This window comes from Pollachius pollachius (genome assembly GCF_949987615.1).
Source record: "Pollachius pollachius genome assembly, chromosome: 8".
Classification (NCBI taxonomy): domain Eukaryota; kingdom Metazoa; phylum Chordata; class Actinopteri; order Gadiformes; family Gadidae; genus Pollachius; species Pollachius pollachius.
This window is the reverse complement of record NC_136941.1, coordinates 1,368,902-1,388,636: the sequence shown is the minus strand read 5'-3', so window position 1 is coordinate 1,388,636 and position 19,735 is coordinate 1,368,902. Positions and strand designations below refer to the sequence as shown.

The 19,735-nt window shown below is 47.2% G+C and overlaps 1 protein-coding gene across 1 annotated transcript; it reads right to left on the bottom strand.

Annotated features, from left to right (window-relative positions):
- Positions 1-2,972: 2,972 nt before the first annotated feature.
- Positions 2,973-18,366, bottom strand: LOC307079437 (serine/threonine-protein kinase Sgk2-like). The gene is given in 14 exon segments (XM_079741781.1): positions 2,973-4,851; positions 5,327-5,416; positions 5,805-5,960; positions 6,677-6,772; positions 7,523-7,609; positions 8,481-8,517; positions 8,815-8,879; positions 8,881-8,928; positions 10,496-10,627; positions 13,903-13,986; positions 15,239-15,296; positions 15,669-15,730; positions 16,420-16,478; positions 18,222-18,366. Coding segments are annotated over 13 exon segments (1,086 nt in total). The 5' UTR covers positions 16,435-16,478; positions 18,222-18,366; the 3' UTR covers positions 2,973-4,695.
- Between the last annotated feature and the right edge of the window lie 1,369 nt (positions 18,367-19,735).

Sequence of the window (19,735 nt, the reverse complement as noted above, 5' to 3'; positions counted from 1 at the left end):
GCCCAGTGCCTCCATTCAATCCCAGCCCCAGGGCTCCACGCTAGACCAGACACCCAAAGCCAGAGCCAGAGCGTGCGTCACACGGCCACCCCCGCGCCCGCTGTCACAGCCACGGACACCGCTGCGGATAGGGGGATGGATTATGGACGGCGGTGAGGGGTGACGTGGGGATTTTATGGATGGATGGATTCATCATTTCTTCCTTGTTTACAGAGACATGCATCAAACCAGTTTCACAGTATCTTCACTTTTTTATTTTCTGTGTGATCCTATAATCAATTGAACTGAATTGAAAGGAAGGGGGAGAATAACTGTTCGCTATTAGGTTGAGGATGTTATTACATTGTGAATAATGTTCAATGCGATGACAATATTTTGATGTGATCATCCCTCCCTTGGTTTCTAATTAAAGAGGACAAATATAACCTCAAGGGCTGCCCTATTTCTGTGGACCGATTTTCCAAATTGTCTATTGACCTATAGTTACATGAACTGCTATTGGTTCCCAGCACTATTACACGAGCCACGTTTGAATCAGGTTTTGTATATACTGTATGTATTGACCAGTGTGCCTGGCTGGTCTCCATCCCAACTGAAACTATGAGTTAAATGGATCAATAAATAAAAAGATCCAAAGTACAGAGGGCCATTACATTGACTTGTGATCTACTGTACAACAGAGAGTGTTGTTGTTATTGTTGTTGTAGTGATTCTCTGTCTCCGGCTTCCTCCAGAACTAGACGAGCCGTCTGAGCCCTCAGTCCCCCATCAGGTCCTCAACTCCCAGCGCTCCAACAGCCTCACCTTCTCCAGCGGCGTCGACCTCTCAGGTCATCCTGGTGACCCTGGCCATAGGCGGGCGTGTCTGAAGGTATAGGTGCTTACTTCTTTACGGTTCTAAAGGGCTGATTATGGTTTCCACGTTCACGCAACGCAACGACCACGCAGACGCTTCAACGCACTCCTGAACCTTTATGGTTCTGCGTCGGGGTTTAGTAAGCGGACCAATCACAGCCCTTGCTGCGTCGCCTCGGCGGAGGGTTAACATTGTTGGGAGGCGCACGTCCGGCCCTTGCAGTGGACGCAAGGAGGGTCCGCAAGGACATAAGGGGTCCGTAACCCCCTTGCGTTGCGTGAATGTGGGACCATAATCAGCCCATAAGCCGTGTGCTTCCTCCCCTCACTGTTCCCTAGACCAGGGGTCTCAAACTCAACTTACTTGGGGGCCGCCGGAGGTAGAATCTGGGTCAGGCTGGGCCGCATCAAGTATTCCACAGAAAAAAGGAGCACAACTCACCCAATCTAAGATATTGATCGGGCTATCATTAGATAACGTTGGCTATGTAATCGCTGACAACAGGGGAAATTTCATAGTGGTTGGTGGAAACCGGGACATTTTAGCGTCCTTTGGCTTTTGTCGGGACTCAGGACACGCAACTCAAAATTGGGACCGTCTGGTCACCCTATCACAAGTCCTAAAAAAGCGTCGCAAGCCACTCAGCAAAAATGTGCGTTTGACAACAACGCGCGGGCCGCACTAACACTAAACTTTGATGTCAAGTAGGGGGCCACAAAATATCATCCAGCGGGCCTCAATTGGCCCCCGGGCCGCGAGTTTGAGACCCCTGCCCTAGACTCTTCCTCTGATACCCCTGATCAACCAACGTGGTTCCAAGGCTGGTTCGGAGCCAGTGCCAATCTCCAACCGGTTCTTTGCTGGGCTAGCGTCATTTACCGCGTTAATCTTAGGGTTTATTTGAACGTCCTTTCGCGTTGCTAGGACAACGGGGTCGTATGCTCTGATGACATTGACGTGACTCTACTCCAGCCCTAAAGTCGGTGGAGAATCCAGCTGGTTCTGGGGGAGTCGGCGTGTAGAACCAACACGGAACCAGCCCGGCACCGGCGCCGGGTTTGCGTTGGTGGAAAGGGGGTACCAGATGACCCTCTGGTTCTCTCTCGGGCTTTGGCCCCTGGTCGCTGTGACCTGAGGACCACCGTCAGTGTGTACGCGTACGGAGCCACACCCAGGGGCCCCGCGCCACAGGGCCCGATGTTAGGGCTGTTCGTCACAGTCGTCCTGCTGACGCCCGGCTTCCTCTTCGGTCCCGGGAAAAACCTGGAGACCCCCTTCAAAGAGGCGGGGGGGGGGGGGGGGGGGGGGGGGGGGGGGGGGGGGGGGGGGGCTTCGAAAGTGGTTGCTGAGTAGATCCTGTTTAAACAGGCGCACACACACACGCAAACACACACACACACACACACACACACACACACACACACACACACACACACACACACACACACACAGACACACACAGAGACGGGGGCAGCGTGTGTTCACACATGCAGGTACCCCAAACATAAACACTAACTTAATTGCTTTTTACGACCTGAAGGTGCGAATCTACGGATTTAAATGTTGTCTAAATGCACTGATTTGTTTGTGCTGTAAATCTAAAAAAGAAGAGTTCTTCAGGACTTTTCATTTTAGATTTGCACTCTAGTTGACTTTGTTTTTAAAATTGCTTGTTTCTACACGTGCAGTTCCAAAATGTTTGTTCTGTTTACATTGTCCATGGCTGAATGCATCACTGTTTTCATTCACCTTGATATAAACAAACACACACGCACACACACACACACACATAAACAAATACACCCACCCATGTTAGACTTTGACTAGGTTTCTAATGCAAGTGTGTGTCATGTTGTATCAACCAGGGCACGATACAACCTTAATACCACATTTAGTCATGAATAGATATAATAAGTATCTTGACATCGTTCATCTTACATCTTAGCCTTAGACATATGGTCCAGAATTCTCTTTCAAAGCACATTTTAAAATGTTTTTCACCTGTTGGTCTTAAGGAGGCTCAGCCTTCTGTTCCTTGTTCCATGACAGGTCATTAAAAGACGAATCACGTACGCAACTTTTTGTTTCTATTAACAACCCATTAAAACGAAACATGTGCATGTTTTGAAAACAAGTTTATTGACCGGTTCTCTCTCTATGTACACACACACAAACACAGACGCACACGGAAACACCGAACACAGACGTCCGCCTCAGCAGCTCCCTGTTATCTGTGACAGTGGTGCTGCTGGCGGTGACCTTCCTCCGTCCTCCTCTGTTTACCGCCAACACGGGCTCGGCACGAACACCCAGAGCAACACGACGAGGCCGTCCGCGCATTAAAGTAGCATCACAACCGTCTTAAGTTGTTGAGCCCACAACACTGCCGGCCGATCACATCGTGTTTCCTCTGCTCGTATATAATCCTACTGTTTGTGGTATTTCTATCGCTGGAATGCCGTCGGATTTGTTGTGAATGAGAGACACTTTCATTCACAAGGTAGAACCATGGTTGTAACCATTTCTCTTATAATGGCCTGAAAACCGAAGTAGCCCTGAGAAGTGCACAATGGTTTCCAGTCATTCCAGTCATGCTGAAGTGACTGGTATCCACGGGTTTCCTGGTCGTCACCAGAATGTAATAGTATCTCAGATGACACTGCAACATAGGCCTTTGGTGATGACATTGGCATTAGTTCATATAAAATAACAAAACAAGTTGGCTCAGGTTCAATCTGCAAGTGATTTCAGTTTTAAGGTCCATTGTTGACTAAACCAAACAAATTCAATCCACCGTATTACCATGTTATACAATGCTAACATTTTCAGGAACAATTCCAAGGTGGAAAGGCACTTAGTTCTTGTCACATTACACACATTACACTTACAATATTTACAACAGCACAGTTTTCTGCACAGATTGTGTAGTGAAAAAGTATGCCAAACTCATTTTTAACTATTTTAGAGATTACAACTAGCAAGGAATCCAATCCATGATTTTTAAATGAATTTGTCGAGTGAGTAGAATAACTAGTAGTATTTTCAATGGCAACACTTTATAACAACTTTCAGTGGTATGCCATTTATAGGCCTTTAGTTGATGATGAAGATATCATAAACAAAACATGAATATACATTTGTAGATGATTAAGAAGTGCTGTCATCAACCAGCCTATCAAGTAGACCGCTCCGACTGTGAGTGGCTGATATATCCCATCAGACATCTGGGCGGACACGCCCACTTATGATGTCAATAGAGGGTGGATTTTAAGACTACTATGAATTGTAATGACCATCAACATCAAACCTGGGGGAAAAATAGGGGCCCTTTAACGTAGCACTCATTAATCTTCTACAAATGTATATTTATGTTTTGTTAACGATAAGCAAATCATTATCTAAAGGATTGCATATTTATGTTTTGTTGATGATTTGATTAATAAATGGCTTACCACTAAACCTTATTACAAACTGTGACCAAATTACCTTCAAACGTTTTTTGCGGTAGACTTGTTCGTACAAAAGCATTATCATATGTTTAATATATACTAATAATAAATCTAGTAAAGAGGCAAGGAGATTCCCTGGATGCTTTGCTTTTACCCAGATCCATGCCAGACTTAAACCCCAACAGAACGTCCTTTAATCCTGACCACCTCTGCGTGTTTTACTCTTTAATGGGTTGTCCCAGCTCCACACAATCACAAATTCAGTTTGAACGGGTACACCCTTATTACAATTACATCATTCTTACATTCATCGATACCCTGACTAAATGCGCGACCATGTGACGTCTTCAGCGCTACAGGAAGTGACGGCTACAGGAAGTGACTGCTACCTCACAGGAAGCTGTCCTCGTTGGAGACGAAGGAGAAGCCGTTGAAGGCGTTGTTGGAGCTGGTGCTGGCGTTGAGCTCGGGAGTCCGGCTCACAGAGCTAGGGACCATCTCCCGGGTGAACTCGGGGTCGATGTGCTGGGTGTCCGCAGGGCCTTTCTGGAAGGTTCCAGGATGAAACACAAACAGTTTAGTTTAGATTAGATTAGATTAGATACAAGTTTGTTGCAACAGCCCAGCAGCATTGGAAAAACAGGATGACATACAATACTATAAAAAAGTATTAATGAAAACAAAAATTGACGCTAAGGAATGCTAAAGTAAATGCTAAAGTAAGAACAAAACGAGACAAACAAAACCAACAACACAAACAGGGCAAAACAGGGTATAAATAATATAAATGATAAGGTGAAAAGTCTAAATTATTATTATACATATTATATATACATTATATATTTTCTTATTATTATTTCTCACATATGTTGATATATTTTACCCCGGACACTTTGGGTACCAAGAGGCAGATATTAATACAAGTGAGTAAGGATAAAAAACTGGTATAAATGGACTACATACGCAGTTCCAATCCGACCAAAACCAAATGTGTCCCTGAGAGCAGGAGAAGACCACTTACCACGTTGGGGTTGTACGGGGGGGTGATCCTCTTGTGGTAAAGGTCGTCCCAGTTGATCGGCGAGAAAAAGACGTGATTCTTTATCTCCAACTGCACCAAGACGAAAGAGATCAAAATATACAAATATTGTTGCCCCAATGCAGAGCATAATCTAGTTACATTTGTAGTGCCGAATTTAAGGATTCCTAATGAGAATATGCTGACCTTTAGGTAAAACCTATAATAATTAAAAAGCAAAGAATAATGAAGTGAAACTCATCCAGTGTACCTCTGTAACCAACATTCTAGCATTCTAAGAACAAACATTATGCTGGGTGACAGGGTTAAAGCTGCATCTAAATTGTTTCAGAGTCCAGCAGCATCAAACTTAAAGCATCACTACAGGAGTGCCTCTTAAAGCTGCAGTGCTCTAGAAAGAGGGCCCGCCGTGGAACAAGCCACGCCCCTTCCGGCGACCGGAGCCACGCCCACCACTCACAAAGTCAGCGATGGCGCCCAGGCGGCGGTTCTGATCCTTCTGCAGCAGGCCGACAAGCAGCGCGCACACCGCGTCCGACTTCCCCGGGCGAAGGGGGAGGGGCTTATGCAGGATCCCGTCGTACATCTCCGATATGTCGCGGCTGTAGAACGGAGGCTGTGGGGAGGATGGAGGGGGGGCGGGACTATGTTAGATCTGTTTTCAAATTTCCATACGATTTTTTATTTTTGAAGGATTTATCCTTTTTATGGTAGAGTATAAATTTAAATATATATTCTTGGGTGTTCTGGCAGTTAATTTGCATATAGTGCTGGGTTGGTGTCTAATGACTTCTTACACCACCAGTCATATTTCTGCATTCACCACTTTAATTCTGTGAAAATACACAATTCACTCGCCCTAGGTAAGTGCAGTATTTTCACAGTGGAGGCACCGCGCTACAAAATTGTTAATGTTGATGTTAATGGCACTAGCCTATTAGTATACAGGAGGGTCAGCCAGCTCCCCGATACACCGCTGAGAATTCAGGATCCTGCCACAGTGTTGACTTTGTAACATTTTAGCAACTGGTAGCATTAGGCTTTTGTTGATTTAATTTTACTTGGCATGGCCGGCCAGTGAGAAAAGGGGTTCCGTTTTGTGGCGAGATAGCCAGGAGACAGGGCGGTAGAGGGAGAGAGGGGGGAAGACATTCAGCCAAGCACCGCGGGGGGGCAGGACTCGATCCCGGGTCGCCGCGGTACGGACTGGGCCTTAAAGGGGTATGACCTCTACCCGGTGGACCACCGGGGGCGCCCTGTGTGATTTCTTACGTTTCCGACACATGACACGATCTCACGTCACCCCACCACAGGGACAAAGGGGGGACCCACCAGGCTGTAGATCATCTCGTAGAGCACGGCTCCCAGGCACCACCAGTCCACCGTGCGGTCATACGGCTGTTTGCGGAGCACCTCCGGGGCCAGGTACTACAAGGCCGTAGGGGCCACGGGGAGACATGGAGAGGAACGAGATCAACACGAGACCACCAGGGGGCCCCCATGGACAACAACCAGGGCCATGACGACCGAAAACCTCAAAGAGGAGTTTAATAATAATAATAATAATAATAATAGATCGTTTTTTTACAGCACTTTTCCTAGTACTCAAAGAGGCTTTACAAAAAGGAATTCAGACGGTACAGACACTCAAACAAAAGTCAAATACTACAACACAACACTAGACAACACATTAACAGAGAGAGAGAGAGGGTGGAAGATAGCGGAGGATGGTTTGTCAGGGTTAGGGTTAGGGTTAGGGTTAGGGTTAGTTTAGTCAGATGTTGGAGGCTGTCCTGAAAACATGGGATTTAATTTGACTTTTGAATGAAAGGAGTGTTTCAGAGTTTCGAAGGGCCGGAGGGAGGGAGTTCCAGAGGGTAGGTCATCAGTGTGCAACCTGTTCATGGGTCGGGTGTATTTAGTTTGAGGTATTCTAAAGTTACAGTGGCTTCAGGAACGGCTCATTAACAAGCAGGTAGGGGTAAGGGGCCTCTTGCTAAAGAACACTTACAGGTAGCCTACCTGTACCTACCATGTTGGATAGGAGGCAAACTCACTTTAAAGCGGCTGTAGGTCACATTTTCTCAAACTCTCAAATCTCAGCTACATCACCTTCAACCAGTACAGTGGAGTCTTGAGTTATTGATTATCATGGATAATGTGTGATAATGTGTTCACCTCAGGGGTCCCACAGAAGGTGGAGGTGGTGCTCTCTGCCTCGATGCCCTCTTTACAAAGCCCAAAGTCTGTCAGCACAACATGACCCTGGAGAGACACACACACACACACACACACACACACACACACACACACACACACACACAGACACATACACATACACATACACACACACACACACAGACACACACACACACACAGACACACACACACACACACACACACACACACACACACACAGACACATACACATACACACACACACAGACACACACACATACACAGACACACACAGACACATACACATACACACACACACAGACACACACAAACACACACACACACACAGACACACACACAAACACGCACACACACACCACACACACACACAGAAAAACACACACAGAAACAAACACACACACACACACACATAAACACAAACACACACAGAAACACACACACACACACAGAAACACACAGACACACACACAGAAACAAACACACACACACACACACATAAACACAAACGCACACACAAACACACAAACAGACAGACAGAGAGCAAACACGTAAACACACATAGACACATGAACACACACACACACCACACAAGAAACGAGACATATTTTAAGGGGGTGGTCATATCTAAGTACACCTGCACACACAAAACGTGTGAATGTTATCTATTAATTTATTTTACAATTTCAATTGACTTTACAAATCCCCAGGGACATATTAACATTACACAACATAACATTGCATGAAATAAGACATCAGTGCCAGGTTCACAAAGTTCTGCGTCACAGCAGGGGATGCAGTTAATGGATTACAGCTATCAAGCACTGGTTAGATATTATTTCTATATTTTCCACGATGCAGCGGTTACACTATGGACTGCTGGAAGATGATTAGTTGCTTTGGCTAACATTTAGTTTTCTGTTGCGTAGATCTGGCTTACCTGGGCATCTAAAAGAATGTTTTCAGGCTTCAGATCTCTGCAGGAGACAAAGCATTATCACATTCAGAACTGATGAAATAATTAATAATATTATTATTATTATTTTTAGAAAAATGCTGCCCTGCCAACTGCCCTGTATGTGTGTGCCTGTGTGTTTGTGTGTGGATGTGTGTCGTGTGCTTGTCTGTGTGTGTGTGTTTGTGTGTGAGTATGTATGCGTGTGCGGGGTGCGTGAGTGTGAGTGTGTGTGTGTGTGTGTGTGTGTGTGTGTGTGTGTGTGTGTGTGTGTGTGTGTGTGTGTGTGTGTGTGTGTGTGTGTGTGTGTGGTCCCGACCTGTAAACAATGTTGAGGGAGTGCAGATAGCCGATGGCGCTGGCCACCTCGGCGGCGTAGAACCGGGGCCCTGGGCTCAGAGAAACACCTCTCCCTTTGGAGATGGAAGAACAACTAGAGAGAGGGAGAGAGAGAGAGAGAGAGAGAGAGAGAGAGAGAGAGGGGGGAGAGAGAACGAGAGAGAGAGAGAGAGAGAGAGAGAGAAGAGAGAGAGAGAGAGAGAGGGAGAGAGAGAGGAGAGAGAGGGGGGGAGAGAGAACGAGAGAGAGAGAGAGAGAGAGAGAGAGGAGAGAGAGAGAGAGAGAGAGAGAGAGAGAGAGGGAGAGAGAGAGAGAGAGAGAGAGAGAGAGAGAGGGAGAGAGAGAGAGAGAGAGAGGGGGGAGAGAGAACGAGAGAGAGAGAGAGAGAGAGACGAGAGAGAGAGAGAGAGAGAGAGAGGGGAGTGGGAGGGGGATGGGGAAAGAGAGAGAATGAGAGAGGGAGAGAGAGAGAGAGGGAGAGAGAGAGAGAAAGAGAGAGAAGGAGCAGGAGGGAGAGGGGGGAGAGAGAGAGAACGAGAGAGGGAGGGGGAGAGAGACAGAATGAGAGAGAGAGAGAGAGAGAGAGAGGGGGGGGAGCGAGAGAACGAGAGAGGGAGAGAGAGAGAGAGAGAGAGAGAGAGAGGGGGGGGGGAGAGAGAGAACGAGAGAGAGAGAGAGGGTCACGCCTACTGCTACAACACCAGCCATCATTCACCTGTGCCCTGTTGCTATGACGATCGTACGCAGGGCGCAAACGCAACGCCTTCCACCAGCCGACGGGAGAAAGAGTTGACCGTTCGGCAAGTTAAATAAGTCAGAGGTACCTTTGACTGTGAAACAATCCCCTGGCTTGGTGGGGGAAACCCCTTCCCTCTGAAGCTGAACGGTTGACCCTGAGTGTGGGCGTTAAGACGGACACCACCAGGCAAGGGAACACCTGGGAGGCCAAATGACTAGTCCTACTACGGCCACGCCAATATCCCGAAAAGACACGCCCGCCTCTATTTCTGATTGGCCCGTCACAGACGTCACCCCTATCTTTGATTCTACTGCCTATGGATTCGACTACCGCGCTTTTACTGACTTAATATTAGCTGCTAGGGTTAGGGTTAGGGGTTAGGGGTTAGGGGTTAGGGTTAGGGGTTATGCTTAGGGTTAGGGGTTAGGGTTAGGGGTTATGCTTAGGGTTAGGGGTTATAGGTTAGGGTTAGGGGTTATGCTTAGGGTTAGGGGTTAGGGGTTAGGGTTAGGGGTTATGCTTAGGGTTAGGGGTTAGGGTTAGGGGTTAGGGTTAGGGGTTAGGAGTTAGGTTAGGTGTAAGGGTTTAGAGGTTAGGGGTTATGCTTAGGGTTAGGGGTTAGGGGTTAGGGTTAGGTGTAAGTGGTTAGGGGTTATGCTTAGGGTTAGGGGTTAGGGTTAGGGTTATTTTGTGACTCTTTCGAATGCTCGCAGCGAGACAAACCGTAGAGTTCTAAAGCGTCCAGTTGAGTTGCATGCAACCCGGCCAATCACAGCCAGAGTAGGGCGGGTCTTGGCGTGGCCATGGTAGGATCCGTGAATACGCCGCCAGGGACCGAGGGGAACGGAGAGCGCTCACTGAAGCCTTATGTCCCGCAGGGGACGAAGAGTCGTAGTAGTAGTGGTAGAGTGGGGCCGCCTACCTCTCCTCCGTTGACGTAGTCCAGGACGAAGTAGAGCTTCTCCGGGGTCTGGAAGGAGTAGTGGAGGCCCACCAGGAAGGGGTGGGTCAGGCTCTTCAGCAGCACGTTCCTCTCCGCCATGATGTTCTTTTGCTGCGACCAGCGGACACAAGACGGAGACAAGGTTCACGAGGCGACAATCGGCCGGCCCGGTCCCTTACTATGTTATACCTGGTCTCTAACTGGGTTATACCTGGTCTCTAACTGGGTTATACCTGGTCTCTAACTGGGTCATACCTGGTCTCTAACTGGGTTGGCTGACTGATGATGGGTGTGTAAGTAAGGTTACTGAATCAAATCACGTTCACATCATCGCACTTTTAATTTAACGGTGACCCAGAGTACTTTGGATCGTTTGTGAACGGTGTCACTTTCAACTTCAAAGTGTTGGTCAAAGTGTTTCTGATAAAGTATCTCTCCCTCCTGTTAGGAACCAAGACTCTCTCTCCTGTTAGGAACCAAGACTCTCCCTCCTGTTAGGAACCAAGACTCTCTCTCCTGTTAGGAACTGAGACTCTCCCTCCTGCTAGGAACCAAGACTCTCTCTCCTGTTAGGAACCAAGACTCTCTCTCCTGTTAGGAACCAAGACTCTCTCCTGCTAGGAACCAAGACTCTCCCTCCTGCTAGGAACCAAGACTCTCTCCTGCTAGGAACCAAGACTCTCTCCTGCTAGGAACCGAGACTCTCTCTCCTGTTAGGAACCAAGACTCTCTCTCCTGCTAGTAACCAAGACTCTCTCTCCTGCTAGGAACCAAGACTCTCTCCTGCTAGGAACCAAGACTCTCTCTCCTGCTAGGAACCAAGACTCTATCTCCTGCTAGGAACCAAAACTCTCTCCTGCTAGGAACCAAGACTCTCTCTCCTGCTAGGAACCAAGACTCTCCCTCCTGCTAGGAACGAAGACTCTCTCCTGCTAGGAACCAAGACTCTCTCTCCTGCTAGGAACCAAGACTCTCTCTCCTGCTAGGAACCAAGACTCTCTCCTGCTAGGAACCAAGACTCTCTCTCCTGTTAGGAACCAAGACTCTCTCTCCTGTTAGGAACCAAGACTCTCTCTCCTGCCAGGAACCAAGACTCTCCCTCCTGCTAGGAACCAAGACTCTCTCCTGCTAGGAACCAAGACTCTCCCTCCTGTTAGGAACCAAGACTCTCCCTCCTGTTAGGAACCAAGACTCTCTCCTGTTAGGAACCAAGACTCTCTCCTGCTAGGAACCAAGACTCTCCCTCCTGTTAGGAACCAAGACTCTCTCTCCTGTTAGGAACCAAGACTCTCTCTCCTGTTAGGAACCAAGACTCTCTCCTGCTAGGAACCAAGACTCTCCCTCCTGTTAGGAACCAAGACTCTCTCCTGTTAGGAACCAAGACTCTCTCCTGCTAGGAACCAAGACTCTCCCTCCTGTTAGGAACCAAGACTCTCTCGCCTGTTAGGAACCAAGACTCTCTCTCCAGTTAGGAACCAAGACTCTCTCTCCTGTTAGGAACCGAGACTCTCCCTCCTGCTAGGAACCAAGACTCTCTCCTGTTAGGAACCAAGACTCTCTCCTGCTAGGAACCGAGACTCTCCCTCCTGCTAGGAACCAAGACTCTCTCTCCTGTTAGGAACCAAGACTCTCTCTCCTGCTAGGAACCAAGACTCTCTCTCCTGTTAGGAACCAAGACTCTCTCCTGCTAGGAACCGAGACTCTCCCTCCTGTTAGGAACCAAGACTCTCTCCTGCTAGGAACCGAGACTCTCCCTCCTGCTAGGAACCAAGACTCTCTCTCCTGTTAGGGACCAAGACTCTCTCTCCTGCTAGGAACCAAGACTCTCTCTCCTGTTAGGAACCAAGACTCTCTCCTGCTAGGAACCGAGACTCTCCCTCCTGCTAGGAACCAAGACTCTCTCCCGCTAGGAACCAATGTCTCTCCCTCAGAGAGAGAGGCGTCTGGCACTCTGCCAGCAGGGTAACAACTCAAACACGACCTTTGGCATCAGGGCAGCGATGCCAAAGCCTATTGGCAGCGCTGGTACTAATACACCACTAATCTGGTGTGGTTGAACATGAAACCAGAGGGGAGCTGTATTCTGGTGACTGCGGTTGTTTAAGGTTTTATCGTTGCTTGGAAATGTGGAGCAGGTTGACGTGGTCCTGTGGTTTTATCGCGTAGAGATAGGGGAGGTGATTATAACAATATAATTTCTTGTCCGTATTGGAAACATGTGTGGGAGTAGAATCGACACAGTAGGCTGGCATGGAGAATAATTGAGTAATAAAAGTGTTACACATAAAATGGGTAATACTTCATCATAACGTTATTCCTTGAGTAATTTATAATCCTTTAGTGAATGATGAACTAATCATTAACAATACATCTAATTTCAGTCACATAATTTGATGTACATTTGAAAAGTGCTATGTTAAAGAGACTTATTTACCACCAGGTGTGATGTTGATCAGCCATTACAAGCCATGTCAAACCGACCCACTAGTGATATCACAAGTTTTCATGTTTATGATGTTGTCTATGATGGAAAGACCAGCGACTACCAGTTTGTATAGTCCACTGCATAAGCTGAACATCTACAAATGTTTTTTTTTAATGATTACCTCATTAATCTTATTATTATTACTTATTAATGATGTATTACTAAAAGTTATTAAAAAGTGATACCAAAATACTGGAAGTAGCTTTAAAACAATGGAATGACGATCATATTAACTATATTGTGCATCCATGAGAAAAACTTGGTGTGACTTCTACGCTGTACTTATTTGTTCCTGTGTTTATAACATGCCTGTATATCCTCTTATCATCCGGCTGTATTTATTGCTCCTTCTAATGTTTATCAAGATGTTTTCCCCACGAGTCATCGATCACAACAAGAGTTGAGTTTCACAACAGGACAGTCTTTGGCAAAGAGCCTGCCGCAGTGACACAGTGAGACCAACAGCGACGGGTTAACGTGCAGAATCGCAGGTGGCAGAACGCAAACCAAGTCGTTCATTAGCGCTAGCATTGTTGTGATGATATATTGGCTTGGCAGAGATGTGGGACCGCATCATTGTAAAGTACAACACGAAGCACGCTGTCAGCAGTAGATTAGACCCATTACAGATCCTATCTGGTTGGGAAACACTCTCGCTCGGTGCGTAAGCCGGTTCACTGATATCGGCCTGGAGGGCAACAAGCCCATTTCCTTCAACGTGAGGGCAAAGGTCATGGCTGGAAAGGAAGTCAAAGTTGAATTCCTTATTGGTTTGTGTTAGCTATTACTGTTAGTATCTTAAAACAGAAAACATCCGACGAATGGAAAGATCCGAGCTAAATCTTCTAGTCAAGGATGCAAAGTGAGTGGCACGAGGGGCGTGTGTGGGCTCAGAACCAACCTCCTTCTTCTTCAGGATCACCTTCTTCTGCAGCACCTTGATGGCGTAGAACTTGTTGTCCGCCTTCAGCTTGGCGAGCAGCACCTGCAGGGGGAGGGGCTTGTTTGTTAGTAAACAAATCAAACGGGCGGCCACCATGTTGACACACGGCGTTATCGAGCCATCGCCATCGGAGTCGCTCTTGAGAACAGCCGCGTGTGTGTGTGTGTGTGTGTCTGTATGTGTACGTGTCTATGCGTGCGTGTTTACGTGTGTGTTCATCTGTGCGTGCATCTGTGTGTGTGTGTGTGTGTGTGTGTGTGTGTGTGTGCTTGCTATGTAGTGTGTACATCTGTGAGTGTGTTTGTGCATGTGTGTGTGTTTGTGTGTGTGTGAGTGTGTGTATGCGTGGGTACATGTACGTGTGTGTATGTGTGTGTTTGCAGCTATGTGACCTGTGGAAAGAGATGATCGTGGGAAATGTGAGAAGTGTGAGTTGATGCCGAGACCACACAACACAGACGAACCGACGGGACACGGAAGATTCAGCTGGATCGGAGAGATCAGGGGATCTCAAAGCCAGGGGAGGCGATGGAGAAACCAGCCTCAGTCAGCTCCATTTAGTCAAACCTCCCTGGAGGTACCGGATTTAGTTTCTTTCTTGTGTCAGCGCATTTGATTTATTGATAATTTCAGCAAATATGACGAAAAAATTCTTCTAAATTAAATTGCCAGGGTTTGAATTAGGCGACAACAAAGCAATGTTTCCTGAACGTTCTCATTTGGATTGAGTTGAATTTAATTTCCCCTCCTTGGGAAAGATGTTAGGGGACTTCCGTCTGCTGGTTATGCAGACAGGAAGGATGTTAATGATTAATGAGGCGGCCAAGCCCACTGAGATGAGCAGCAAGCAGTCAGTCTCTCTGGCTGTCACTCTGTCTGTCTATCCACGTCCCTCTCTCTGTCTCTTCCTCTCTCTGTAGTGTGTGTTTGTGTGTGTGTGTGTGTGTGTGTGTGTGTGTGTGTGTGTGTGTGTGTGTGTGTGTGTGTGTGTGTGTGTGTGTGTGTGTGTGTGTGTGTGTGTGTGTGTGTGTGTGTGTGTGTGTGTGTGTGTGTGTGTGTGTATGTGTGTGTGTGTGTGTGTGGCCTGCTGGTCCGAATAACGATTCGGAGGAACTGGTACATTAGGTTAGAGATAGATGCTGTAGTTACAAAATACATCATCTCTCTGTGCCTCTCTCTCCTCTTCTATGAGTGTGTTTTTGTGCGTGTATGTGCGCGTGTGTGTGTGCGTGTGTGTGTGTGTGTGTGTGTGTGTGTGTGTGTGTGTGTGTGAACGGTCAGACAGACACCTGACCTTTCCAAAAGTCCCTTTGCCGATGACGGCAAGGAAGTCGAAGTCGGTCGGTCTTGCACTGAAAACAGAAATAAAGGAGACTTGATGTCATGTCGAAGCGTGGTGGTGGTGGTGGTGGTGGTGGTGGTGGTGGTGGTGGTGGTGGTGGTGTTGGAGGTGGTGGTGTTGGAGGTGGTGGTGGTGGTGGTGGTGGTGGTGGTGGTGGTGGTGGTGGTGGTGTTGGAGGTGTTGGTGGTGGTGGTGGTGGTGGTGGTGGTGGTTGTGGTGGTGGTTCTGGGGGTGGTGGTGGTGGTGGTGGTGGTGGTAGTGTTGGAGGTGCTGGTGGTGGTGGTGGTGGTTCTGGTGGTGGTGGAGGCGGTGGTGGTGGTGGTGGTTCTGGGGGTGGTGGTGGTGATGGTGGAGGTGGTGGTGGTGGAGGTGGTGGTCTTACTGTGGGTTCGCTGAAGGCCCCAGGTTGACTTCATCACCAGAGCTGGAGGCAGGAGATCGCTGCTGGAGAAACGAGAAGAAAGAATAAAGATGACCACCATCAACAGAGGACACAGCTCGGGGGTTGGGCCTGCGTGGGCGTTAAAAATATGAAACTACGTTTAACATCAATTAGAAAAATGTAATTGTCATTCCATCCTGGAGGCCCAGGAGAATCAAGTTGTGGATGCTCAGAGCAAAGGATTAAGCATCGAAAGTTTCCACCAAAAACATATAATTTTAACTGATCAACATAAGGCCAGTGTTTCCTGTGGAAATGTGTACCCAGATGTGGAACTCTTGGGCCAACAAGGGAGTTGATAAGAGCCCAAACGCCTACATAACCCTAACCCTTAAATGTTTACTGACAAAAACATATATTTTTTTCAAATCAATTATCTTATATCCAAAAACATGCAGAACATCAAATTACTATTTTGTAACGAAGCCTTTACAAACGACCCTTTCAGAATAATAGCATGCCTTCATTGGAAAATGTGTGACTAAAACAAAACAAGAGTGTTTTTGAAGTCGCAGAACAGGCTTGCGGGCGGGAGAATGTTGGAACGCGGTCATGAGACATGAGTTTGGTCAAAAAAGAACTTTGCTCAGATAAACAGCTCAATGTCGTCTACTGTGTGATGAAGCAGTCCAACACAAGCTCTGAGCGAGAGATCAACCCAGAATCTTCCTCATCCCCTGGAGTCGCTTACATTACTGAGAGCCATGTCTATCGCCCATTCCTCGCTGACTGGCTCGCCTGCATCCGATTCTAGGAGAGAGGAGGAGAGGAGAGGAGGAGAGGAGGAGAGGAGGGGAGGAGGAGAGGAGGGGAGGGGAGGAGGAGAGGGGAGAGGAGGAGAGGAGGGGAGGAGAGGAGGAGAGGAGGAGGAGAGGAGAGGAGGAGAGGAGGAGGAGAGGAGAGGAGGAGAGGAGGAGGAGAGGGAGAGGAGGAGAGGAGAGGAGGAGAGGAGGAGAGGAGAGGAGAGGAGGAGAGGAGGAGGAGGAGAGGAGGAGAGGAGAAGAGGAGGAGGAAAGGAGAGGAGGAAAGGGAGAGGAGAAGGAGGAGGGGAGGAGAGGAGGAGGACGAAAGGAGGAGGAGGAGAGGAGAGGAGGGGAGGAGGAGAGGGAGAGGAGGAGGAGAGGGAGAGGAGGAGGAGGAGAGGAGAAGAGGGAGAGGAGGAGGAGAGGGAGAGGAGGAGGTGGAGGTGAGGGAGGATGAGAAGGAGGAGATGAGAGGAGGAGGATGGGGGATAGGAGAAGAGAAGAGGGAAATTAGAGGAGATGTGCAGAGAGGAGGAGAGGAGAGGAGGAGAGGAGAGGAGGCGAGGAGAGGGGAGAGGAGGGGAGATATCAGAGTAGATAGGAATGATGGCAGAGGAGACAGGAGAGACGGGGAAGAGGATTAGGATGAGGGTAGGTAAGGAGACGCAATGCATTCACTTGAGAGTGTGTGTGTGTGTGTGTGTGTGTGTGTGTGTTTCTGTGTGTGTGTGTGTGTGTGTGTGTTCTGCTGGCCCCTATAGTAGGGTGATTCTGAGGAACTGGTACATCCGGTTCAGAATGATGCTGTAGTTACAAAATACGTGTGTGTGTGTGTGTGTGTGTGTGTGTGTGTGTGTGTGTGTGTGTGTGTGTGTGTGTGTGTGTTTTTGGTCTGTGTTCTGTGTCAATTTTGTGGCAATATTTACAATGGCTCGTTTACATGATAAATATTGAGCCTTTAGATGATCTAGGTTTCACACATATTCTTTCCTTTTGTACATGAAAGCACACACACACACACACACACACACACACACACACACACACACACACACACACACACACACACACACACACACCCACACACAGGGATGCATGCATGCATACACACGCAAATGAATGCAATATTTGCGTTGACTGCAGACCTAATAGCCAGCTTATAAATTAAATAGACAATACGAAAGATACTAGTTTCTACATGCAGCCTACAGTCTGGGCTGAACAAAGTTTCACTGTGAATGTAGAAAATTTTACATTTTTACTCATTTCATATCCTTATAATGAATAGCTGACGGGTCAAATTGTATCAGTAAAGCATAATCCATATGAACCATAAATAAAGATGCATCAACGTATCACAATAACTTTCACTGCGATCTTTCATCGTCACTGATTGCAACGGCTCAAACGTTTTACTTATAATCCTGGTCACACGTATTTAATTAATAAGAACTTATTCATTAATTCATTAATTGAGCAAGGCGTTGGCATTAGCAATGTGGAAACAGGTGACCGCCCTTTCTAAATACATGAATTACAGGGCAGTGGATTTTATATTTTATTCACTAAAACCTACATAATAAAGTCCACTCAGGCTACAGCGTGTCGACATTGAAAGGTAAGAGCAACTAAACCTATACGCTGCTTTGAAACATTAAGACCCACTGTGCTACGTGAAGAAACCCAATGAAAGGTCTGACTGCACCGTTCCTTCTGCCATAGGCAGGCTCGGATGAAAAAGTTCTCTCACCGGGTCCAAAGATCAGCGGTTCTTCTTTTCGTGGCAGCTGTCCGGAGCCTCTCTCTCTCTCTACCTGCAGACCGCTGCTCTGCGACGCCAGGAGCCAATGAGTCGCCTCTCGGAGGAACTCCAGCTCAATCCTAATCTTGTTGGGGCACGGCGCGCGTTTCGGGGCGGCCCCAAAGTAATTCATTAATATTACAGAAAAGAAAAGGGGCAGGTCGACTGGTGCTGGAGCGCACAAACACACACAGGCAGGCAGACAGGCGCGCGTGCCCGCGCGCGCACACGCGCGCGAAAGGTCCTTTGACTAGGAGGGCAAAGCTCTCTTTATGTAATAAACTGTTCCACATTGTCTAATATGCTTGCGAAACATATTTTTTGAACTATTTCAATGTGGTTTGCATTTTTTCTTATATCTTCAGTGGAACAAAATGAGGTTAAAGACAACTAGCCTGCTGGTCAGGTGTTGCCGGTGATATAGGCCATAGGGGGCAGGCAGATCAAACCAGAGTTGGTTTATAGTCAATATTCACACGCACGTACACACACAGCTGAATAGACAAATGTACACACATACAAACGTGTACACACATTTGTACACAAACGGACACACACACACACACCTTAGTAAGTCCAGTCCACAGTTTAATGAAACATTTAATTGACATGGATTCAATGACAGTTGTGACCCGTTTATCTTGAAGCCCATCGTCCCAACAGAGACACACACAGGGATACTCCAGCGTCTGCGAGCCCTTTAAAAACGGTATGTACATAAAATGTAAACATCTTTCTGGACACACATTAAAGGAGGACATTGAAAAGTGAGTTCCACTCGCTGCACCTCTATAAAACCTTCAGAGCTCAGGGCGGTTGTGCTAAAATGTACACGTTTTAACTCCAATGTCCGATTCATAGAACAGTAATCTACTCTCCGTCTTTCATTGAAGAATATTGTGCTTCAATATAAGTTTTTTTTTTTTTAAGTAAGGTTTTGATTAAAGAACACAATTGTTTTAATAACTTGCATACCAAGATTACAGCTCCAAACATTTCACATTTTCAGATCGCAATAGTTCTGCACGCAACAAAGAAAAGTTGTCCAAACGTAAGATACTGCGCCGTCCGTGACCACCACCTCATGGTTCCGCTCTATGTACAATATATCTTAGTTAACCTAATTAACTAGAAAACGAGAAACCAAGACAAAGAAAAGCTGTAGAATCCCATTTCAGCAGTTTGCGACGTCTTTAAGACCCGACGAAAAGAAGATGCCGTGAACCAGACACGTCCAGTCGGTAAATCACCAGTCATAGTATTTTTTTGTTTATTGCACAAAAGGTGTCAGGCCTTTAAGGCTTGACCCCCTCGCTTCCCTCTGTTTGGCCGGAGTCTCTCAGTGTGTCGCGACTCTCTAGTTTATTTTATTTCCCGTTTTTGTTCACCTTGCGCTGCATACGCGAAATCACGATTGTGCGGGAATCCATCTTGCCGGTCTTCAGGTGCTGCGCTTGCGTCTG